The 22,831-nt window shown below is 43.7% G+C and overlaps 1 protein-coding gene across 1 annotated transcript in view; it reads left to right on the forward strand.

Moving 5' to 3' along the window:
- The window catches only part of Prep (prolyl endopeptidase), a 95,137-nt gene extending 89,564 nt beyond the window's left edge, over positions 1–5,573 (forward strand). Inside the window, exons 14-15 of the mRNA XM_021648448.2 lie at positions 2,013–2,169; positions 4,809–5,573. Coding sequence (XP_021504123.1) covers positions 2,013–2,169; positions 4,809–5,103 — 452 coding nt within the window. The 3' untranslated portion in view covers positions 5,104–5,573. The remainder of the gene's footprint in view (positions 1–2,012; positions 2,170–4,808) is intronic.
- Positions 5,574–22,831: the final 17,258 nt, after the last annotated feature.

Genomic DNA, 22,831 nt, shown 5'->3' on the forward strand with positions numbered 1-22,831 from the left:
CTCCTAACCCTCCCACCCCCAAAGAAAGTCAGGGGTTTTAAGAGAATAGCTGGGACTTCTGCACTGTTTATTAGAAAGTGATGAACTCAAAATAGGGTGTGAGCTATGTTGTTTGTTTGTTTGTTTTTTGATTCCCAGAGACAGGAAGAGTCCAGATCTTGTGACTGACTCCTAGTCGTGCAACTTTGATACACTCCTGATCAGCTTCCTTGGCTGTTGTTCACTGGACTAGGGCCTCTACCCTGCTTCATAGCACCTGACCTTCCTTAGCAGCAGTGATTGTCATGCTTCGTTGTAATGGGTTGCAAGAATATTTGATCCCACTGTGAACCCAAAAATTGTGAACTGTAAAACCCTGTTTCTTGTTGGGTGTGGTTGAGCCCTATCACACAACTTTAATCCAAGAACTTTGTTTATTATAAACAGGTGACTATGATGTGGTAGTGATTATGGTGGTGGCAGTGATTATGGTGTGATGATTCAGCCAGCCTAGCACAGACTTTTAATCCTAGAGCTTCCTGTGCACAGGATTTAATAAGGTTAACCCTAGGTCAAGAGGTGGAACAAGTAGCCAGCTGACAGGGATTAACAGAAAGGAGGGACTTTGAGAGAAGGGTATTTAAGACAGCATGGAGAAGTAGAAGGAGCTTTAGCTTTCTAGCTCTCTGGCTTTTGGGGCTTTTGAGCTAGCAAGCCTTTGACTTTGCATTTTTGGGGCTTTTTCCATCTAGATGTGAGCTGAGAAGGAAGGTCAGCTGGGTGCTTTTTCAGCCTCTCTGAGGTAGCAGGTTTTCACCCAGCATCTGGCTCCTGAGTCTTTATTGATAAAATAGAACGGTTGGGATTTCCCTCCATTTAAAACAACAGGAATGGCTCATTAAGTTGTCTTTCCTAGTGAATTTAGTTTTATTTACTGGAAAATTATTGGAGATAATTTAAAAGTGTGGTCTAATAATGTTTATTATTATTCCTATAATTATTACGGTGGTATTATCTAACCCACTATTATAATCAATGAAAGTCACAAACACTTGGCAGATTTTAAAATAGCCTTATTTCACCTGGGACAGGGCAGGTATTACCTCCTAAGCTACCTTTCCCTCCCAACCCCTCATCCATACTGTCAATATCCTTCCTAATGCTCTTCATCTGGGCTGCTTTCTTCCATCCATGACTGTCAGGAAATGTACTCTTCCCCATGATATCCTCTCTCCTTCCTTCCTCTCCAGTACCGGTTTCCTTCCCATGATCCTTCTGTCCCAATGCCCACATACTTTCCCTCTGCCCCACTTCTGCCCTGTCCACATGTAGGCCCTTTAATCAGCCAGTCGGGAATAGTTCTTAGACAAGGTTACAAACGTCATTTGGGGGTACGTGAGTGTTTGCTCGTAAAAGACAACAAGCAGACCCCGGGAGCAACATAGTTAGCAACCAAATACAAAGCATCAGACCATGATGTTACAGGAAATATTACTTGGCAAGTATTCAGTAGACCGTCTGTTAAAAAGCATCAGCAAAACATGGAAAGAAAGGGTAGACTGTACCAGCCTTGGTTAGAGCCACATTTCAGCCCTTCTTCTCCCCCAGAGATCTGAGTAAGTTCTTTCATATCCCCATCACCTGTGAAAGCAAGTTGGGTAGGAGAAGGGACATCAGTTATCAGGTCATCATCCCCCATGACACTCATGTTGGGGAGTAAACATTCCATTACTGGTAAGACGCCCCATTTTTTCTCCTCTTGATCTTGCTGGACACTCAAGATGGCTGAATTCTGAATTCTGCCAAGAACTGGGAGTAGTTCTTTTCTGGAGTTTCCCAATAGAAGCGCTGACAGCCCATGCCTTGACTGACTTGGCCTTGAGAGACTTAGAGTTGAGATGAAGCAGTCCAGACTGCTGATGAACACCTCTCTTCCAAGGATGGAACAACCAGCATCCTGAAGATACAAAGTACTGGGTTTGTCTAGGTGTGTAATGATAAACAACTTCCCTTCTTCTTTCTTGGTTTTTCAGCTGCTTGTGCAAATCAGCGTCCAGACCTCTTTGGCTGTGTTATTGCCCAGGTTGGAGTAATGGACATGTTGAAGTTCCACAAATTTACTATTGGTCATGCCTGGACAACTGACTACGGCTGCTCCGACAGTAAACAACACTTCGAATGGCTTCTCAAGTATGTTTTCCTTAATACTTCTGTATTAGTGACCATGGACAACAAGATTAGTGTTTGGTGTTTTGGCTGCGTGTAGTTTAAAGCAAAGTCACAGATATGGTGGTGGTGCCCTTCTCTCTTCCTTGGGTTTTGTTTGTTTGAAGTGCTAGGACTTGAATTCAGGACCTTGCAAGTGCTAGGCAAGTATTCTACCACTGACTCACAACTAAAACCCCAGATTCACATTTTCACAAAGATAGCCGTCTAACATTCCTGTCAAACACTGATCTATGATCTAGGTCATGCCTGTGAAGGGAGGCTTTCTGGGAACAAAGGTGTCCTTGAGAACCTGAGACCCCCTCTAACTCACAGCCATGAAGAAATGGAGACCTCAGCCCTCAGCCACATGAGACTGAATTCTGCCAAGAACTGGCAGTAGTTCTTTTCTGGAGTTTCCCAATAGAAGCGCTGACAGCTCATGCCTTGACTGACTTGGCCTTGAGAGACTTGGAGCTGAGATGAAGCAGTCCAGACTGCTGATTACAAAACGACATGAGTCTATGCTGGTAGTCATTTGTTACTGCAGGAACCAGGAATTAATATAAAATGGTATAAAGCCGTATATCAATAAAGAAGACTGCCTTTCTTAAACAAGGACATGGATATAGTTATGCCAATTTTTATGCACAGTATACCCACATATATCTGAACTTAATTGCATTAGTTTGTACACTTCCTTTATTTATCCTCAACAGCTTTGGTGATAACAGTGAATAAATGAGATATTTGCCTTCTCTTCTCATGTCCCACATGAAACATTAGTAGATTATTTATCAGCTGTATTTCCCATTGCAGTCTTCTCAGAAAATCATAAATTTTGATTCAATTTGTCAAGTTTTTGTGTTTTATAACTAAGCTTCATTCCTTATATCCTCATGTAAACTGTCATATTAAATGCTTTGAAACAACTAAATTTTATTCTCAAAAGGGAAAAAAAGCTACCTCTGAATCCTGTCGTTATTCACTCATGTTCAGTGGTATATATAACTGTCCAAAGAAACTGTAATTCATATTAACTGGAGATTTATACCTGGGGACAAAGATCTTTGAACCTTAATGAACTTGAATTATATGTCAGAGACATCAAAATATCCACAACATCTGATGGCCTGTAAATCCATTCAAAATCGGAAAAAAGTTCCAAAAGAATGTATGGCATTCCTACTTCAGATTCTGTTTCTCTGGTCTTCTCACTCAGGACTGGGCCTCCCTTTTGTGCTAGTGAATGAGCATAGAGCTCAGTCCTCCCTGTCAGCTAGAGGGGCCCTACAGGGGCTTCTCTGAATTTTGATAGACAGGGTTTCCACAATGTGCGGAGAATTAACCCATATGCAGTGGTTGGTCAGGCAGACCCATCGCTGTTACGCCTAGAGACCACCAGGAACACGAGTCTGATGGAAAACACACGAGGGTCTTTATTCAAGCTCGAGCTTGGGTCACAATCCTTCCTGACACAGTAGGTTGGGAGAGCCTGCTCCAAGGGAACAGGGTTTTTAAAGGGAAAACCCGGAAGCAGGGGCTTCTAAGCCTTAGCGTTGGACAAAAGGTAAAGGAATGAAATGCACTTTGACCTAGTTGGTTAACAGCACCTGGCCAAACCACAGAGAGGAATAGCTTGCCAAGAGGAGCACTGTGACCCTGGGAACAACTTACATGTTCTTAACCGACCCCGTCTTTATGGCCCTCCCTCAGTTGCTGTGTCTAGCTGCAAGCTGCTGAGAACATTCTGTGTGTTTGTTTTTGTTTTTGTTTTTCCTGAGAACTTAAGGGTAGGAACCAAGGTACTCCAGGGACAAGCTAACCTTGGATGGAGTCTGAGAAACAACAGTTAATTCTGCTAATTTAAACCTTTCAGTGCCATCCACCACCTTACACAGTGACAAACTCAGCCTCAGACTCCCATTACTTCAGGTGGTAAATTGAGCAGAATTCATACTCTTCCTGTACTTTTGCTTCAAAAACTGAAACAAATTATTATGTCCATTAGTGCAAAACTTAGAAAACTGAGACATTAGTAATGGGCAGAATGTAAAGAAAAGATGTGTAGATGTTCTTCTCAAGAACTCTTTAATTCGGTTCTCTTAAAACCCTTCTTAATCAACTTACTTGTTAAACTTGCCTTCTGCTTCAAAGTGCCTCCTGCTACTTTCTCTGGCCAAATGTCCAGGGGCTAGTCCGAGAGGACAGGTGTGTCCTTCCCAGAGCAACAGCCTTTAGCCTGAGATATAATCAGGAGAGCTGTTCAAGGACAGAGAACCAGTACAGGGCAGGTTCCAAATCCTTTAGCAATAGATAAGCAGCTAAATAGATAATACAAAATGTTAAACTCAAAACAGTCGTTATTTCATTGATCCTGTGACTTCCTTTCTTATACAGCCTCCCAAGGTTAGAGCTAAGTAAATGACTCAGATCCCCTTAAAGGATGTGCCTTAAAGGATGGCGGCGCAGGCTGCCGGGGCCCTCCTGTGCGTCAGCTGCGGTCCTCCCAAGTGAAGTTAGGCCGGTAGAGAGGTCCCAGCGTGGCACTGGCCTCCTTGCCTGTTGTCAGGAGTGGCTCTGCTCTCGGTATCCGCCCTCATGGAAGTACCTTTTCCTCCTAGATACTCCCCGCTGCACAACGTGAAGCTCCCGGAGGCAGACGACATCCAGTACCCTTCCATGCTTCTCCTCACCGCCGACCACGACGACCGCGTGGTCCCGCTGCACTCCCTGAAGTTCATTGCCACGCTTCAGTACATCGTGGGCCGCAGCCGGAAGCAAAGCAACCCCTTGCTCATCCACGTGGACACCAAGGCTGGCCACGGGGCCGGGAAACCCACTGCCAAAGTGATAGAAGAAGTCTCAGATATGTTTGCTTTTATAGCGAGGTGCCTGAACATCGAGTGGATCCAGTAAAAATCGGGACCTTCGGCTCCTCCCGCCAGTTGCAGGAAACCTCAAGGGCTTTCACACCATCCCCACCAAGAAACCACCGGGCAGGGCGCCGCCCCGCGTGAGCACCGTGCTTCTGCTCACAGCCAGCGGCTGAGCAGAACTGCCGTGGGGATTTTATCTTTTCTAGGCTTCTCCTTTCTAGCAAGCCCTTGATGTTTTAGTTTTTATTTTTACTTTTTTTCCCCCACTCTATCCAGGTACATATTTTGAAAGGGGGCGAAGGGGGGCATGTTTGGGTAGACCGGCAGTGAACATGTTGTGAATGTTAGATCCCTGAATTAGTGAGGGGTCTGAGAGAGGGTCACACTTGGGTATCCTCACATATATCCTCAATGAAGTTACTTCTCTAAGCATAGCATATAACCTTAAATAAATGGGAGCCCTCAAGGGGACTCCACTGCAATACTAATAAATGCTATTTAAGAGTGGGAGGCTTTAGTTTTGGTTCCTTTGCAATGAGAGGGAGCCCTCAAAATGCAGATGGCTACCAGAATGAAGAGTGTAACTACTGTGCAAACAGTTGGAATACTAGGACCACTGAAAAGAGGCGGACTCCATCCACCTTGTCTCACTTTGATGGACGCAGCCATAGGAGATGGCTGGCCGTCACTGCTGTTACCCACACAGGTAAACATATGATCGGGCTCTTTTGGTTTGGATGCCACTTTAAAAATAAAAAATCTCAGCTGGGATTGGGGAGATGGCTTCGTGGACAACAGTGCTTGCTCTGAGAGCCTGAGGACCTGCTGAGGTTGACTGAGTGGTGCCTATCCTATATAAAATGCCTGGCGAAGGCCAACCAGATTAGCCAGAAATGGTGAGCTTCTGGTTCATTGAGAGACTGTGTCTCAAGGCAGTAAGGTGGGTGGATGGTGACAAAGAGAGACAGCGGACATCCTCAGGCCTCCGTGTGCACCTGCACAGGCAGACACACCTGCATACACACATGCTTGCCCCATACACAGGAACCACACATAGACATGCAAGAACTGTGGAGGGGGGGAGTTAAGATTATTCACCCGTTTGCCCATGCACTGCCTTGGTTACAAAATGTTTGCGGAAATGAGACAACACAAGTGAATTGCGCAAATAGAGGCATTGAGCCAGTCTCCTCTCACACACTGGAACCTGCGGCATTTCCCAAGCTCTCCCTCACAGACTACTTTCCAGGAATGCAGTTATACTGTATTGAACATTTCCATCTGCTCTACCTGACACCAGCCGTGTGTGAGGAAACAATACAGATTACTCAGACTTGGGCTTTAGGATAATGCTCTGGATGTGCTCTAACGTCCTTTGTCTATCGGATGTTGATGTCCAGTTTATAAGAAAAAGGATCTTTGTGTTGCTTCCTCGGGCGTGATTAAAAGAAATAGCTTAACTTACACAAAGCTACTCAGCACAGATCATCCCAGTGACTGTGTCCAGATCACGTAAATCACATACCTGCCCTCTCAGTGTTGTTGCTCTTTGAATTCGTATCAAATTCTGATCAAAGATTAGATGACAGCATTTTCTTTCATGCCTGCTAATACACACCAAACTGCTTAAAAATGGGACCAGGTTTGTTTTCCGTATTCCAGAATGATGCTGTCTGCTAAGCATTTGTTTGTGTGAGAACTATGCATAGCGCAGCCAGCACTGAACATGGACTCTGACCCATGGAGAAAAAAGACGTGCCACCAGCCTGCAGGTCGTTCTGGTACTCAGAGCAGCAGCATTCATCTAGAGGAATGCTAACTAGTCAGCAGAGCAGCCCAGGGCCAGCATGGCGGTGAGAACAGGAAGTTTGCCCAGGGAAGCAGAGGCAGCCTCTGCTGGGCGGCATAAGTCATTTGAGAGGAAGAAGCTGAGCTGTCCCCTCCCAGGCGGAATCCGACTGAACCTTCCCAGTGAGGTCTCCTAGACAGCTGAAAGTGGAATGCAGCGTGCCGGGCCTGCTGCAGCGTCAGTCTGTGTCCAAAGTCCAGCTCTCACCGGCACTAATGACCAGGAATAGAAAAAGCAGTGTCGAGAGTATGTTACCTCTCTTTTCCAACCTGATTGTCATATCTGAATTTTAGAGGGGTACTGCATCTGCATGCTGAAAAATGGCTCTGGGTACAAGCCAAGCCAGACAGCCAGAGTTCAACCCCTGGACCCCACGTGGTGGAAGGAGAGAATTGACTCCTGCAACTTGTCCTCTGGCTTAATACATGTATCCACAGGAAATAAGTGCTAAAGCAGTTTTAACTAGGAACGGGAACTAAAACGGGAGGCCAGGCCTTTGCAGAGCTATCAGGGAATCTTCCCCACTCATCAAAACCTTCCTGTCCCTGCTCTGCCTTACATTGCCTTCACCTGCCTTACATTGCCTCAGGCATTTGCTGGTGTGTGTGTGTGTGTGTGTGTGTGTGTGTGTGTGTGTGTGTGTGTGTGTTTGTGCCGCCTCAGAGCACCTTAACCCTAGTAAGGCAGCCACATTTATGGCATTTACGTGTTCATACATGAAACATTGTGAAATGAGGCGGCTGCATCCAAATGGTGGTACTAGTTTGGAAAGGAAGCCTGGCAGTCTCTCCACAGTTTGGTGATGGTTTTTGACACCACAGGGAGCTTTCCAGGGAAGACCACATAACCAATACTCAGAAAAGGATGCAGACACCCAAGGGCAGGTTAATGGTGAGCTAGAAAGCCAGGGGTAGGGGGTGGCCAGAAAGCAGCCAAGAGAAAATTTGTCAAGATGTTCAGGCAAAAGGAATGAGGACCAAGGCTGATGGAGCACAGCCAACATCCAGATCCTGTAGGTTTGGAGAGAACCTTTTCTCATCAAGTAGATCCTCCCAGGGAGGATGATGTCTCTCTGGTGTTTCCCCTGTCCCACTGTGCACTTCTGCCCTGTGTCTGAACGTTTGTCCTCATTCGGCCCTGTGAAGCATGTGCTACACCCTTACTCCGTTTATTTAGCAGAAGCTCAGGGTTTCCCAGCCAGGAGGTACCAGAACCATAACCCTAGGGATTGGAACCTTAGGGCCTGTTAGGATCTGAATGACTGTTTCCCCCCCCCCCTGAAACTTAGATATGGAAATCCCAGCTCTCAAAAGTGGTAGAATTAGGTGTAGCCTCTGGGGTAATTAGGTCATGAAAGGGATGGGTGCCTCTCTGATGGTCAGGTCCTCATCCCTTCCACAGCTTCCTGGGCACAGTGCAAACTGCTGCCAGGAGCAGGAAGCTGGCCCTCTCCAGAGACTTATTTTTTTTCAGCACCTTATTCTTGGACAGCCTCCAGAGCTATCCTTTCTGAATGTGAGACACCCAGTGTGTGGTGTTTTGTTACAACAGCCCAAACAGATGAAGACACTCGCCCTTCTTCTGTTAAGAAGTCAGTGTCCAGCCGGGCACAGTGGTGCACACCTGTAATACCAGCACTTGGGCAGAGCAGACAGCTCTCCGAGTTCAAGGTCAGGCAAGTCTGCAAAGCGAGTCCAGGAGAGCCAGGGCTGCCTAGAGATACTCTGTCTTAAAAAACAAAGTCAATGTCCAAGAAATATCATTTCAGGAACTAGGAGCACCAAAGAGACAAAGCAGGACAGATGCATAGTTCATGACAGGAAATGATATTTCAGCTGGAGTAAAGAGGCAGCATTTCAACAAAGCCTTGGACAGAATGCAGGGACAAACTGAGCAGTAGTGTGGGGGCAGGGCAGGATTGCAGAGAGCAAGGTGGAGGTGGTGGACAGGCTGCAGAGAGTAGAATCAGCCCAAGAAGGGGGTGGGACTGAGAAGTGACCCCCAGAGGAGCCTGGGGGAAGCAAGAAGGCCTCTTGAAGCAGGTGGTCCTAACTCCTTGAAGGGAACTCAGGGCTATGAGCCCAGGAACCCACAAATAACTGGCATGCTGCATCATAGAGGAACCTCAGCGACGTGCTAAGAACAGGCTCAAGTGACCACAGGAAGCATATTCCATTTAGGTGCAACCCAGTAGTATTGGGTTGAGGTGGAAATAGAGGTCAACTGCTTAGAGATAAAGGATGTTACTTGGGTCCATGAAACTTCCAACGCTGTTAAGGTGAAGGTTGCTCCACCCAGCACACTTACAACATTGAATCATATGCTTCATGAGAGTGTGTTTCGTGCTATGGAAATTGTGCTTCAATAAAGATGTCAAACTTTGGTGATGAAAGAGAAAAGCAGCAATAAGTCTTTCTGGATGATGTCATCCTGGATGCACTGCAGTATCAAGAAAGGCTGGGACAGGGAGCAGTTGAGATAAAAGCTTGCATACCACTCCTGCTAAGAGCATAGGATATTTTAAGCAGGGTCCTTACATCAGAGTTCACATCTCACAACAAAGCTGTCCAGCTTCCTGATTGCTCCTTAGACCAAGTCAGCCTGCTGCTCCCTTTATTAGCTTTAATGCTTGGCCATTCCATGTTTCTGCAGACTGCTGAGGGGCAGAGGCAGCCAGGAAGCTCCAGGGTGGGACAGGCCCACTCCTGACTGGCTCTGTTAAGGCTGGGTTAATGTCCAGGCTCTTGTTTTATCAAGGGAGCAGGGGGAAATGGGTGGCCATTTGTAGAAGTTCTCAGTATCAAGTAACCCTTGGGATTGTAAACAAATACCTTAATGGTAGCAAATGAGTTAGCGAATTTTTCACATGGATTGGCAATGGAAACAAAATTTCTTTGGTTCCTGAGGTTTTATATTAAATAGCTAGAGGAACCCCCTTGTCACTACAACAAGGTGAGCCAAGGTTTAACCTGAAAACAAGGTCGGCATTGAGCATAGCCACCCAGATAAATTACAGGGGGAAAGGCTAGGAGTCAACTCAATACCTGGACATGGGAATGGAAAGTGGCTTAGCATTAGCTGGCCCTGGGCACAGACCCTTGCAAACTGTTTCTCCAGGAATGCAAGATACAGAACATGTGGCTCCCTGAAGCCAGCTGTGTCACCGCTCCTTCCCACCACAGTGGGAAATTCCATGATCCATCCAAGACACACTTAAGATCTAAGATCTGAGAGGGTGATGGCTGAGGACCTCACCACCTGGTACCCACTGCACTTTAGAGATGCTTTTTTGCTATTCCTTATGATAAGAAATCACAGCACTCAAGTAAAGCTGACTTAAGGTTGGCTTGGTAAAGGAGTGAGCGGTAGTGTAGGGAGAGAGGTCCCGGGAAGGTGCGGTTTCCTGAGCAGACTTCAAGAAAAAGATGCAAGGAAAATGGCCTACCTCCTACTCCTGCTGCACAAGGCCAAGAGCCCCATGGTGCAGGCTCAACCAGCCAGGAGTGGTGTGGAGGTAGAACCAGAGTGGATTCCCAGGACCCTGGCCACACCGTATGCCAGTATCACATGCCTGGACCAGACCTCAGAAGCTGCACAGTTTTAGGAAACCACCTTTCATTATTCCATGGCCATAAAGTAAATATATGTATATATACATATATACACATATATACATACAGGAAAGTTGCTTTTTGAGTACAGATTACATCACTCCACCATCCACATCTCCCCCAAGTTGATATATCCAAGGTTATCAGACTATATAATGTCATTAAATTATCCCCCGCCTTATTTAAATTTAAACCTTCTTCCCCAAGAGCCTCTTTTGCACTTAGTTACCATGGCTCCTTAGTCTCCAGTCTGGAACAATGCCTCTATCTTCCCTTGCTTTTTAGTGACTTTTTTGAAAACTGTCGTTTACTTTGAGTTATCTATTAGTTAGACGTGAACGGTGGAACCGGGTCAAGGGAATCCTATAGATAGCCCAAGTCCTGTTTCTTGTTACGTAGTTGGGCAGTTTGTTGTAAAACTCTGGCCCTTGCCTTTAGTATAAAACATCAATTTAAAAATCTAACAAAACATCTTAAGTGACAGACGGTCATTAGCTCAATCATGGACTGTGAGTATTCTCAAAAGGGATTTAGATGAGAAGTAACCAGGAAACTGGTGGCATCATGGCACACATCTGTAATCCCGGGCACTCAGGGAGGCAGAGGTAGCTGGATCTCTGTGAGGTCAAGGGTCTACCAAGAGAGTCCAGGACAGTCAAGGCTACACAGAAAAACCCTGTCTCGGGGTGGTGGGGAGGGTAGTAGCCAGGAAAACTATATTGGTAGCTATGTCTCCCACTAAGCAGAATGCCCCAAGTCTTCCTCAAGACTGCAGAGATGCAATTTCCAGTAAATCAAAAAACAATACCACCAGGACATTTTGCTATACATGCGCCTTAGCAAGGGTCTGCCTTCTTCCTCACCCTCTGCCTCAGCAACCACCTTTTGGGTTTTTCTAGAACATGAGAAGAAAAAATACACTAAAAGGACTAACTAGTCCATCACGACTTAGAGGGAAGACTATGCTGCCAGCCCCCAAATACTCATTTAGTTCCTAAGACTTGTTAAATTTAATTCCTCAGTGCCACAGGATCCTTTAGGGGATCATTTTACAGGACTCTGTTGTCTTATCTTAATGATGCAGGGCCCTGTTGTCTTACTTTAAAGATCCTAATCACTGACTGCAAAGCTGTTTGCTAGGCTCCGGCCCTTAGAGCAGGAGCAGTAGGCAGGACTGTCTGCATCAGAGTGACTCCCAACGCTTAAAAACAAAGATCATCTCCTGATACATGGGTTTTAACTCATTTTCAAATAAAAATTAAAAATCAATTCACGAAATCTAAGCTAGCAGTTGTTTTGTTTGTTTGTTTGTATCAACATCATTCTTACGGGAGTAAGGTTTTCCGTGTCAGACTCAGAAAAGCCTCAGCATAGTTTTGCATCATGGCCCTTAATTCCTTAATCTCCACCCATCAACCCTGTCCCAGGCAGTGGGCTACAATCCCATTCCCAGCTCCCATAGCTGCCTTAGAAATGAAGCTGAGGGAGCCTGGTACGGTGGTGTATGCCTATAATTCCAGTACTTGGGAACCTGTGGGGACTGAGGCAGAACATTGCAAGTTCAAGGACACACTGGGATACATAACAAAAATCTATGTAATGGGAGAGATGGCTCAGTGATTAAGATCACTGGCTACTCTTCCAGAGAACCCAGGGTTCAATTCCCATGGCAGCCCACTCCTGTTACAAGGGATCTGTCACACTCACACAGACATACATGTAGGGAAAACACCAACACACATAAAGTAAAAATTAATTAATTTTAAAAAGGAAAAACCTATCTAATAGGGGTAAAACACCACCACCAACAACAAAACCTGGGCCTGGGGCAGGGTTGGTGGGTGGATGCAGAAAAAGCATGCAGCAAGATTCACTATCTCTTTGTGAGTAAAAGTTCTGTACAGGTTAGGCACAGGAAGGACAGACATACCTCAAAACACTGAATGTTACCCACATACTGTGTGCATGTGTGCACACCCACACATACCTGTATCTACACTTGCAACTACATCCTCTCTATCTGAAATAAGACAGGGATATTAACCTCCACTACTCTCATTTCACTTGTGTGGGCTGCAGAATGAATGGCTCAGCAGATTAAGGCATGTGCCACAAAGCCTGGTGACCTGAGTTCATCTCAAACACCCACGTGGTTGAAGAAGAAAGCCAATTCCTGCAAGTTGGCCTCGGACCTAAATACACACACACTCACACAGGCTCACACACACACACAAATAAATAAAGAAATTTTAAAACTTATTTTAATAAAGAGTAGCTAAGTAAACAAAGGACAAACAAATCAGAAAGTTTATATATCAATTTTTTAATATTATACATATGAAACCTGAACACTCTTTCAAAAAAAAATAAACTTTTAAGAAATTAAGTAAAGCGGCAGAATGAAAAATCAACACATTAAAAAGTGGTACATTTAGCATATGAGGTGGTGCATACCTGTAATCACAGCTACTAGGGGAGTGAAGGGAAGCCTCTTTCCAAACCCGAATCCAACACAAAAACTACAGCCAAACTCAACTCTAGCATATTTGTACACCAGTAATGAACTTGCTGAAGAAAAAAACTGGAAGAAATTAAAGAATAGATTATTAAATTTATCAGCAAAGAAAAATCTCTATACTATGAAGACCATAAAAGACACTGGTGAAGTTATAGAAGACATCAAACATGGGGAAACAGCCCTTATTAATGGATAAGAATTAATATTGTTAAAATGACTATACTTCCCAAGGTGACCTTTATGCTCACTGCAGTCCCCATTGAAATACTGTGACTTTCTTCAGAGATATAGAAAGGGCACTCCTAAAGCTCACATGTCACCACAACAGCCCTAAAATAGCCAAAGCTATCCCCATGTGGAAGATGGCTGGAGGCATCACAGTCCCTAACTTCAAAACACACTACAAGGCTATATAGTAAGGGATACAGCCAAAACCACGTGACACTGGTGTACAAAACGGACACGAGGACAGCCAGGACAGAGCAGACATCCATCCGCGTTCACACAGCCTGCTGATTTTCCCTGAAGGTGCCAGGGTTGCCTTCAGTTGGTGCTGCTAGCAGAAGAACTTTGTTCTGCGTGCAGAAGACTGAAACCAGAGCCCTCTCAGTGCGCACTCAGCTCAACCAAGCATGGAGAAAAGGCCCTAACCATAAAATGAACAGCACTTCAAGGGGCTGGCATAGAAAATTGTTTTTTTCTTTTTCAGAGAAAGAACCTGAAAGCACGGGAGACAATAAAAACAGGAAAATGCATTATCTCAAACTAAGAGTTTTCGATATAGGAAAACAGTGTTAAGAGGCAAATTAAAGAATGGGAAAATTATCAAACTGCCATCCAGCAGGAGATTAATGTTTACAATGTTAGGTGCTCAAGAGACTGACCACTAAAAACTCATAAATAAGCTTTTAAAAATTGTTTAGAGATCGTAACAGACATCCCTTAAGAGGAGACATACAGATATACAGATGTAGATTTTAAAATTTTAATTTTGCTAATGACCAAGGAGAACCACAATCCAGTAAGTATTATATCATCCCAGTTAGAATGGCTGTTATCAAAAGGGCAGAGGCTCAGGCATCACTTCTGACCGCCATTATGGAAAACAGAATGGCAAATCCTCAAAACAAAACCAGAACAATCACACACCCCATAAATTCTACTGCTAAGAATATACACTAAGGAGTTAAAATCATTATGTTAAAAATATATTTGTGAGCCGGGCGTGGTAGTGAATGTGGTTAACGCTTGGGAGGCAGAGACAGGCAGATCTCTGGTGAGTTCAAGGTCTGCCTGGTCTACAGAGCAAGTTCCAGAACATCCTGGATTGTTACACAAAGAAACCCTGTCTCAGAAAATAAACAAGCAAAAATATTAATTAATATTAATTAATCAATTAATTAAAAATAAAAGAGATATTTGTACACCCACATCTTTTGGTAGAGTATGCACATGAAACCAGCCTGTCAGTGGGTGGATGGACAATGACTTTTATATACACAATAAAATACTATTCAGATGTTCAATGAAGGAAGTCCTGTCATTTGCAGCAATGACAATGAAAACTGGAAACCAACATATTAAGTAAAATAAGCTGGACACACGGGAAGACAAGTACTACACACTCTCACCTTTAAAAGTGAGTGCTAAAAGTCAGAAAGATGGCATAGAACAGTGGTCACTAGAACAGAGAAGGGCACTGTGGAGAGAGGCAGGAGAACAAACAGACTGGTGCTGTGGCACTTAGTGGAGTAACAATTGCTTTAAACAATCTAACGTGGTTCCAAATTTCTAGAGAGACATCAAATCCTCAACACATAAGAATGAACGTTCCAGGACTAGACGTATTTACTTATTCAGTTGTCATAACTCTTTGTAGAAAGCACTGTTATGGTTTATCAATTGTTTGAATGAGTAAATATCAACTGATGTTACATAATAATATTAACAATCTCATTAGTTACTAAGAGTTAATTTGTTATAGCTATAGTTTGACTTCTCACCTATTTTTCAAAATAATAAAGGTCAAATGTTTCTTCTCCAAAAACTTTTCTTTTTGAAAAAATAAAGATTATTATGTGATGTTTACTTTTGTCAATGAAAATAAAAGAAATATTGAAAATGTTATTTGTACTGTTACGTGTTAAGCTATGTCCCTCAATAAACATTATAAGACCTAAAAAATAAAATTAAATTAATGTTTGACAAGACAGAAATGCTTAGATTCATAGATCCTCCAAGACTGCTTCTCTTCAGTGTGATCTGACCATAGACCTGGCTGCTGTTACCCATGTTTCCTAGATTTGCAATTTTGATTTTGATATCTGACATTAATTTGTACAGATTCTCAGCCGTTATTTGGTTTAAGCCTTTCTGTTTCTTATTTCTTCTTCCATCCCTATTCTGAATGTTACGCCATTGGTAGTTGCTTCACAGTCATTTCTGCTATCTTGTTTGTTGTGTGTATTTTTTTTCAGTCTTGTTTTCTTCACTTCTCAGTTGTTGTTGTTTTTACTGTTGAGTGTTTCTTTTTTTTTTAAATTTTATTTATTATTTATACAGTATTCTGCCTGCATGTGTGCCTCAGGGCAGCAGAGCGCATCAGATCAGATGGTTGTGAGCCACCATGTGGTTGCTGGGAATTGAACTCAGGACCTTTGGAAGAGCAGATAGTGCTCTTAACTGCTGAGCCATCTCTTCAGCCCCACTTCTCGGTTTTTTAAGTTTCTGTTAACATATCCCCAAGCTCAGAACATCTTTCCTCAGCTGACTTCAGTCTTTCAGCAAGCCCGCAAAAGTTGCCCTTCATGTCTTGCAATGGTTTTAGTCCCTGCCATTTATAATTGGTCTTTTTTTTTTTTTTAGGTTTGAACTCTTCTTGCTGACACAGCCCATCTGTTGTTTTATATGATGTCTACTTGATTCATTACAGCTCCTTTAGCACACCCATCATAGTCTCCAGACTGAATCGCAGCATCCTTGTTATGCCTGACTCTGACGCTTGCTCCAGCTCTTCCAGTTATGCTTTTGTGCTTCAGTGTGCTTTGTAATCTTCCATCTTCCTGGTTATTGATTGGGTAAGAGGGAACACCATAATTTGGCTTTTACAAATGATGTAGTTCAGGCGTGGAGTGTGGGGCAATGTTCTGCAGCCCTTGATGAGGTCCAGTGTTTCCTGAGTCTAGACCTCTGCACTCTGAGCTCCTGAGAGACCAAAGAATTTTGGGTATTGGTTTGAAGTTTAAAGCACAAGCCTGAATGAAGGCTAGCTAGGTGGAGAAATGTCCAGCCACCTGTGGGGGGTGGGGGAGACCAGCCTTACTACATTCTTTTCCTGCCCACTAGAGATTCAGTTGCTAGGAAACTGGCCCTTCTCCCCTAGGACAGCCAAACAAGGGAAGCCAGACCATTAATGGTTTGGGGGCCTTCCTATAGCCAATCAACTCAAAATGCAACATCCTCTTTTGTATTTCGACCAATAGACGCTTGCCAGGCAGGAATCCCCCTGCTTTGGGCACACTGAAAGGGACCAGACTCTTTAAAAATCACCCACCTAACCTGAACACAAGGCTCTTGGCTCTCAACCGCTTCAGCGGTGAGAGCGTGTGAGCCCCAGCTAGCTTGTAATAAAAAGATCCTCATGTATTTTGCTACGAGCTTGGCTTCTCGTAGTCTTTTGGGGTCTCGAGAATTGGGCACAACACTCCACAGCTGCTTTCTCTCGGCTTGCTTCCCACTTAGGTGGTACAGATGCAGGGTGATGCTCGGCTGACTGAAGCCAACTGTCTACTTCCCCAAGCCAGGTAGGTTCTGATTAACTACTTCATCCCAAGCACGAGTTTTGTTATGGACAAAACTTGTAGCGTAAGAGGATTCCTTTCCCCTCGTTATTAGTTCCTTTTCTCATTGCCACAGCAAATACCTGACAAAGAGTAACTTAAAGAACAAAGAGTTTTTATCTTGCCACAGAGTCTGAGAGAAAACATTCTGGTCAGGAAGTGAGGCAGCTGGTCACGCCTCATTTACAGCCAATCAGAAGTAGTGCTCAGTGGGTGCTGGTGGTCACCTTCGTTTCTCTTTTCCCCTTTTCATTCACTTGGTGATGCCAACCAATAGTGTAGTATTGATTACATTCAGGGTGAGTCTTCATCTTCAGCTAAATCTCTGGAAACACACACACACATATGTATTATTTGTGTGTCATATATATAGGAGAAAGATATATATGTACACACACACACATATATGTGGAATTTTGGGGTGTATATATCCAAAGTCTTGACTTCATGGTAATTCTAAATTTAGTCAATTAATGAAGATTAATGCCTTTGTGGCCAAAACAAAGGAGGGTTTGCTCCTAAAACTTGCTCTGAGAACCTGGGCAATCGTTTTGGTGGTCAGTCTCACGGTGTTGGAGGATTCCATAGGTAAGCGCTCTGTTTTAACTCTCCAAGGTGTCACAGTGCCCTTCCATCTACCTTCAGTTCCAGCGTGACTTGTCCACACCTAGGCCAGTTTTTATGGTGGCTCCTAACTGTGTTTAATTTTGTGCTGTGAACCATGATTGCCTCATTTGCCTGCCAATCTCACCAGCCTTGGGAGCAGCAGTAAACCCACGATTCACCACTCTCTTACAGACCAAAGAAGAGGTCTTGGTTTTTCAGATTTTGGTGCAAAATACTGCTTAGAACATAATAAGGACTTCCAGATTCCTTTACATGTAAAATAAAAACTAGAAAGTCCACAAATACATGAAAACTGAACTTTTAAGAAAAGTTAGAAGACTTAAATAATGACAAAAATCATAAATGAGACATAAAGATTCTCACAGGTCATTTTATTATTATTATTATTATTGGTAACCAGTTTAAAAAAGATCTCAAGTGTGGAAATAAGATCTTCATCACAGATTCTGGCCAAATGCAAAAAAAATAAAAATAAAAATAAAAATAAAAAAAAGATTTGAAAAATGAACAAAGTGTAATGAATTTGAAAATGTAATTCTTTGAGCTCAGAGTCTCAGTTGTAAATGCAATAAGCTCCAAATGAATGAGCTGTTAAGTCATCCAGGGGAGCTAATCAGGGATCCCCTGGCAGCCCTTTTACCTTGTGTGGGAGTTTTCACGGGGATCACTGTGGCTTTTTATTAAAAGGTGACTGATTGGGTTATTATGGCCCAGAGCCAAGTCACACTACATTCTGTGTGTTTGTCACGTTAAGCTCCTGAGTGAAACGCTGAAGGTAACCCTGAGTCTAACTCCTGATGAACTCGGTTGAATTACACTCAACTCCAGGAGCCTGGGCTCCTTAGCACTGGGCAGAGAGATTAGACACCTCACGGTGCTGCGACATTACAATGGGGGAAGTGGGTAGATAGTTTCCCTGGGTAAAAACAGCTCTCTTCTGAAGCTGGCCTCTCTCCTTCCTCTTGGTTCTAGCCTTAACTATACAGTCAGGTCGGGTCTGTCTGTGCTTTATCTAGTGATGGCCAAGGTTCAGTAGGCACAACGGTCCACCGGCTGGCAGTGTTCGGTCACCACCTCAGCTGTCCACCAACTGGCCATTTCCTTTCTTACCCTACGGCATATTTTACCGCACAAAGGCCTTTAAGTTATATTTATATCCTAAGACAACTGGACCCGAGAAATAGATCATTTCTTATTCATCAGGTTTTTATTAGCTGATAATTTACACAATGTATTTTGGTCACGTGTACCCCCTCTGCTACTTATACCAGATCCATGCCCCCCGACACTCCGTTTTGTGTCCTCATCTTCTTTTTTTTAAATTTTATTTTTCTTATTAATTGCATTTTGTTAACTCTGTGTCCCAGCTGTATCCCGCTCCCTCATTCCCTCCCCAACCCCACACTCCCTCCCTGGTCTCCTCCCTGCCCCTTTCCAAGTCCACTGATAGGGGAGGACCTCCTCCCCTTTCATTTGACCCCGTTTTATCAGGTATCTTCAGGGCTGGCTGCACTCATCTTTTTTAATAACCCATCAGGTACAGCTGGTGCTGTCCGTATCCTTTTAAATATGTGGCCTTTCACTGGCGCATGATCAGCCCAGCAGCGCCTTAAAGAAAATTGACTCTCTGAACCCAGCCAGGTGAGTGTGCCTGAACGTCCTCTCCAAATGCCCCGATTTAGACTGTGCCCCGCATCCGGTGCGCTGCAGTGCCTAGTACAAACCTGCCCATTTTCCACCCTCAGCTCCCATGCTTTCACCGGGAAACTCATGCTGCGCACAGCTCTGATCCCACTCCGACAACCCTCATTCCATAACAGGTTTTCAAGCCCCTCAGAGCTACAGAAATCCCTTTTGCTAGCTTCACAGTTATTTGCCATTCCAAAAATGGTCCCATTCTCGACCACTATTCCACTCTTCTGTGCAATTATTCAGACATCTTTTTAAATTCCTACCAGGGTGAAGTGCCGTTGACAATGTGAAGATGGATAGGAAAGGCCTCTCCCCCCACTTCCACTCCAGGAGAGCACAGTCCCGTGAGGCACAGACAAGGAGATAACGAACCACACAATTAGCTATAAGTAATCAGAAACTGGACCAGTACAAACTGTGATATGTGTGCCATCAGTGAAAAGAGGCTCTTCTCACATATAATATCGTATCAACATCACTAAGCCACGTTCTAGGAAATGCTCCATGAAACTGGCTTCTCCTAGAGATTACTGCCTTGAATCAAACCATCAGAGTTCAAATCCAACAGCTCCTGATCAAGGCAAGGAGATTGAAGTGCTGGCAAGTCTCTCAAATGAGAAGGCATGCTCTGTGTCAGTCTTTGCTGGAAGCCAGATCCAGGAGGGAGCGAGTGTGGCCATCTTCCGCACTTACTTGGTGTTCTGAAACCCTGACTGTTGTGGGCACAGGCTCTGGAAGCCAGGGAAGTGGGAGATGAGGTTTCTGCTGTAGCACGGGACTTCAAAACACGCTTTTCGTCCGCAGGATTTTCCTCTGGCAGACAAGTGTGTGACTGGAAGAGGGGTGTCAAAGTGAGGCAAGGATGGGTGAGAGTTAGCAGTACAAGCACATAGGAGTAATATTAAAAAACAGATGTCTCTAGTATTAACATCCAGGCCAGAAATATGTGTGTTTTGGTAAACCCAGGATGGGGGAATCAAAAGCAGGGAGCTAAGAAGAGAAAAAGACCCCTTTGGAAGGATACTAACAAATGTATAAGGAGAAATCAAGCAATGGAGAAAAAGCAACCCCAATCCTCAATGGAAAAGTGCTGCTGGGATGCTGAAAACGAAAATAGATGCCTTTAAGTAAACACTCGCAGGTCTCTTATTTCGCATCATGTGCTGAGAGCTGGCAAGGCTCTATCAGAGAAAGGGCACGGCTCTAGGCCTGGGTAACAGCCAAAGAATTCCAGGCTACTTACTTCATCCTATCATAATCTGACAGCAGGAGATATACACTTAAGAAAATACTGTCCAGCCTAACAGCTAGGAAAAAAAGTCAGTGGTCAGAAATGCAAGGCTCAGCCAGGCCTGCAGGAAAGGGATGCTTAATTCTGGGTATCGTGTGTTTCTATGCAAGCTTAGAAGTTGGTGTTCTCGAGACCTGATAACTCAGGAAATTTGAACCAAGCGTCAACACAGCAGAGTGCAAAATTGTAAAAGGTAAAGAAATGATATTTTATTGGATATGAATGCGTAGAAGCTTAATCAGTGATAAATCTTGTCCTGATCTTTTTGACTAAAATGAAAAAAAAATTGTAAGACAAAAGTAGGGAAAACAAAATTCAGATGTAAGCCAGGAACAGTGGCATATGTGTGTGACTCTAGCATTCAGAAAGTTGAGGCAGGAGGATGGTGAGTGCGACCAGCTGGGGCAACATAGTGGGACAGTTATCTCCTTCAAAACATGAAAGCGAATTGGACTTTGGCTGAAGGAAAAACAAACCGAGTCAGAACTTACACCGAGCAGTTCCTTGGCATCTGTTTCTGTGATTTCATTGTACATGACTCGCAGAGCAGGGTACTCAGAGTTGATGGACATGATGACACGAAGACAGAAGAGTCTGAAAACATGTGCCCGAGCCAACAAGTTTAATGAGGTATTCTTTAGGGCAAAAAAATAAGATCCGGAGGTCAAACCACATCCTTGACAGAATGATGGCTCTGCAGCCATGCCATGGAGTGTGAAGAAGGTATGAATCAGCCCAGACACATCCAACAGAAGAATCACCTTAAGTGAAGCAATGTAGTTATCATCCAGATCAAGGATCTGGGGACAGACAGCAAAGTCTTATCCCATGGGAAAGAACTGCTGAGGGAGACACTGAGGAAGCAGCAACGAAGCTGAGGATAGCATCTGCCACCTGCCTAGACCCTTAGTCACTCGGCTCAAAACTAAGGAACTAGAGTAAATGAGCCCTGAGGACAAACGAAGCTTAAAATATTCAACATCAACTGATGTTGAAAACAAAACAGAACTAGGCGAAATTGAAGTTACCTATTGAAGCATTTTCTTAATAGCTGATAAACTACGCTACTCAGTTGAAGAGCCACCACCCTAACTTAGAATTTGGACATAGCACATGAGTTAGTTCTAGGGTAGAATTTAACGTCTTTCTACTTGCAATTCCCTTTCACCCAAGAAATTATGTGATTCCAGCTATACATTAAACATCTACTGGTAATAAGTCACAAAGAAATTTAGTTAAAAATAATTCTTTTGTACACATAGTATATTTTTACTTATTTTAGACAAAAGCAAAATTGAGTACTAATGAGATGGATGCGTTTTTGCTTTTGGTTTTGTTTTTGTTTTTTTTGTTTTTTTTTTTTTTGTAAAGAATTAGATCTTGCCTGGATATTGGAGATTCCAGGATGTAGAGTGCCTTCAACATTTTTCAGATTTCCCAGATATTTTGACTTATAAGCAGCAGTGCTGAGAATGTGGTTTCACATTAATAGCACAAATGGCAGAAGTACATAAAACTTTAGAAATTGTTGGAATTTTGTTCTAATTCCAAGTCACAAATAATTGAATGATTTACGAAACTCAAGGCAATAACTCAAACAGCAATTTAAAAAAAAATCAAACGTTTTTAACATAATACAATGCAAAGATATACAAATTTGACATGTACATGCTTATGAACGATGAAAGGAAACTGTCCTTGATTTCCACATTGGACCGTTGTGTTTCTGTAAGAGTGGAAAACTTTCTATGCACAGGAAAAGAAAACATTGCAATTCAAAACATACAAATATCTCAAGTCTGCACTGAGGAGTCTCTGGCTATGATGCTGGTATGATACATGTGTGTGGCGCATGCTCCGAGTTAGGTGCGCGTGTGTGGTCAAAACCAAGGCCGCAGTGAAGCTCCGCGGCACAACTCAGCAAGCACTTGCTGGAAGCACCTCATATCCAGTCCGTGTTTGATTTCGCATTAATTTCTGGTCATGTGCATTCAGAATCCTTTCAGTGTTGCTAATTCTTTGTTACATTCAGCTATGGAAGCTCATGAACCACTGTTGAAGAAGCTGGACCTGGCAGATCCTGAGGAGGAAGTCATGACGCAAGAGAAGACTTGTGGAGAGCAGGAAGAGAAATGGAGGGCAAACAGCAAGTCAAAAGGTAAAGTTAAAATGAACTAGTATTTTGTAATTTCATTACACACGTTAATAAGCGCTAAGGAAGCCCATGGAGAGGTGACAACTCCTGGTTCTAATATAAGATGAAAAGACACATTGACGACGACGGGAAGGAAAGATTTGTCAACGTCATTCTCTCCCCAGATCGAGCAGTGTCAAAATAGTT

This window comes from Meriones unguiculatus, chromosome 20 (assembly GCF_030254825.1).
Source record: "Meriones unguiculatus strain TT.TT164.6M chromosome 20, Bangor_MerUng_6.1, whole genome shotgun sequence".
Lineage (NCBI taxonomy): Eukaryota > Metazoa > Chordata > Mammalia > Rodentia > Muridae > Meriones > Meriones unguiculatus.